Source organism: Blastomyces gilchristii, assembly GCF_000003855.2.
Source record: "Blastomyces gilchristii SLH14081 genomic scaffold supercont1.33, whole genome shotgun sequence".
Lineage (NCBI taxonomy): Eukaryota > Fungi > Ascomycota > Eurotiomycetes > Onygenales > Ajellomycetaceae > Blastomyces > Blastomyces gilchristii.
In genome coordinates, this window is record NW_003101650.1 from 3,512 (window position 1) to 5,262 (window position 1,751).

The 1,751-nt window shown below is 33.4% G+C and overlaps 1 protein-coding gene across 1 annotated transcript; it reads left to right on the plus strand.

The window, feature by feature from the left end:
• Window positions 1-1,255: 1,255 nt before the first annotated feature.
• Window positions 1,256-1,474, plus strand: BDBG_17927 (uncharacterized protein; the record flags this gene model as incomplete). Its single annotated transcript, XM_031725545.1, has 1 exon — window positions 1,256-1,474. One exon carries the CDS (start codon window positions 1,256-1,258, stop codon window positions 1,472-1,474), a length of 219 nt encoding a protein of 72 aa, XP_031581162.1.
• Window positions 1,475-1,751: the final 277 nt, after the last annotated feature.

The following is a 1,751-nucleotide window of genomic DNA, read 5'->3' on the forward strand; positions in this document are numbered from 1 at the left end:
CATTCTTAACTGTTGAAGTCTTCAGTATCAGTATCTTTATCTGCTGAGAAGTTAGTACTGCAGTGCTACAGAAGAGTATAAGAAATATATAAAGTATTAACTTATTAATTTACAAAGTATCTCAGTCATCTGTTTTAATTAAAGTGAGATTCTCTTCAATCAGTGGTTTATTTTCACAGTACTTTCAACAGCAGTACTAGACTGACCGCTGAGACTATGAATTTCACATTTGATCTCATTTGATCTGGTCTCATACATTTCTTGGCGTGAATCCCGCTGGGACAAGTCATTAAAAAAACATGCAAAGTGACTATATATGAGATCTTAAAATGAAATCATAACTTGAAACAAATGAGAAAGTGGTCTCATTTGATCTCATTTAGTCCCATTCTTGACATAAAGTTACTATTTTTAGACATTTTAAGGTTTTTTTTAGACTATTTTTAATTTTTTAAAAAGTAATGCTTTTTGATAACACTCAAATGAGATTTAAAGTCATTTAAAGCAATAAAAATGATTTAAATTGAGAAGTGAAAATCATGATTTCATTTGAAAAATGTGACAAGAGTAGACAGTAAGTCTCACTGAGACAGTATGAGACTACTATCTAATGTTAAAACCATGTAATGAGATTGATCGAATTGATAATGAAACTATCAAAAAATCTGGTCCTGGTCTCAGACACGGTCACACGGTCAGTCTAAGCAGTACTGACTAATCTCTTCTTAAGATTCGTCATTCTGAGATGTTTTTTCATCTCAGAGACTCATACTTTCATCTTCTTCTGCAGATGAGTAAGAGAGATCTTCTCAGTCTTAATAAAATCTATCAATACTTAAAGCTCTGAGACTCTCACTCTGTACTGCTTGAGTATCTGAGCTTCTTGTCAGAATTAACACAATATCTTCTTGTAGAATAGATAATACTTACAGAGACATAGAAGTTATTATTACAGATGTAATAAAAATAACAGAATTAGAAGAAGAGATAGATATATAAGATTTCTTCTTTCTTCAGCTGCTTAGCACAGCACAGACAAGTAACAGTGTCAGTTAGAGATTATATCAGAGTCTTCTCACAGAGAGAAGATAAAGAAATCACAGAATTCTGCAGACTCAACTCAGCAGCATTCTGAGCAGAGCTCAGACATGTCATAGAAGAGAAACTACAGATTGAGCTTCTCAGAGTCACTGTTTTCAGAATCAAGCTCTCTCTGAGATTCTCTTCAAATGATCACACAGGGTTATACATCACTATGTTGACTGAGAAGAAGAGCAGTGTCACAATAGCAGTGAGAGAGACAGAGAACAGACTGAACACAGATGAGCTGATCAGCAGAAGAAATAACATCTCACTACAAGACATGATGACTACTGCTGCAGTCATAAGAGAAGCAGAAGAAGAAGAAGAAGATGTGACAATGAAAGTGATACTTCTGCAGTTCATTAACACTGTCATCTCTGCCTTTAACTGAGCTTTCTTAGCAGTCACAGAGACTGCAGCTGTATCACAAAGATGTTTAATCACTAGAGAGTATCAGAATAAGCCTCTTATTATCTTTCAAGAATAATACTCTCATACACTCACTATTATAAATTGAAGAAGAGGAGAAAAATATGTTATAAGAAAGAAGAATCTTTCAAAAAAATCCTATCACTATTATTAGCTTTATCTCTAAAATACATCACTTTTGCAGAGAATTTCATACACAGGACAGAATATAATGAAAGATCTGTAAGTCACTTATTAAC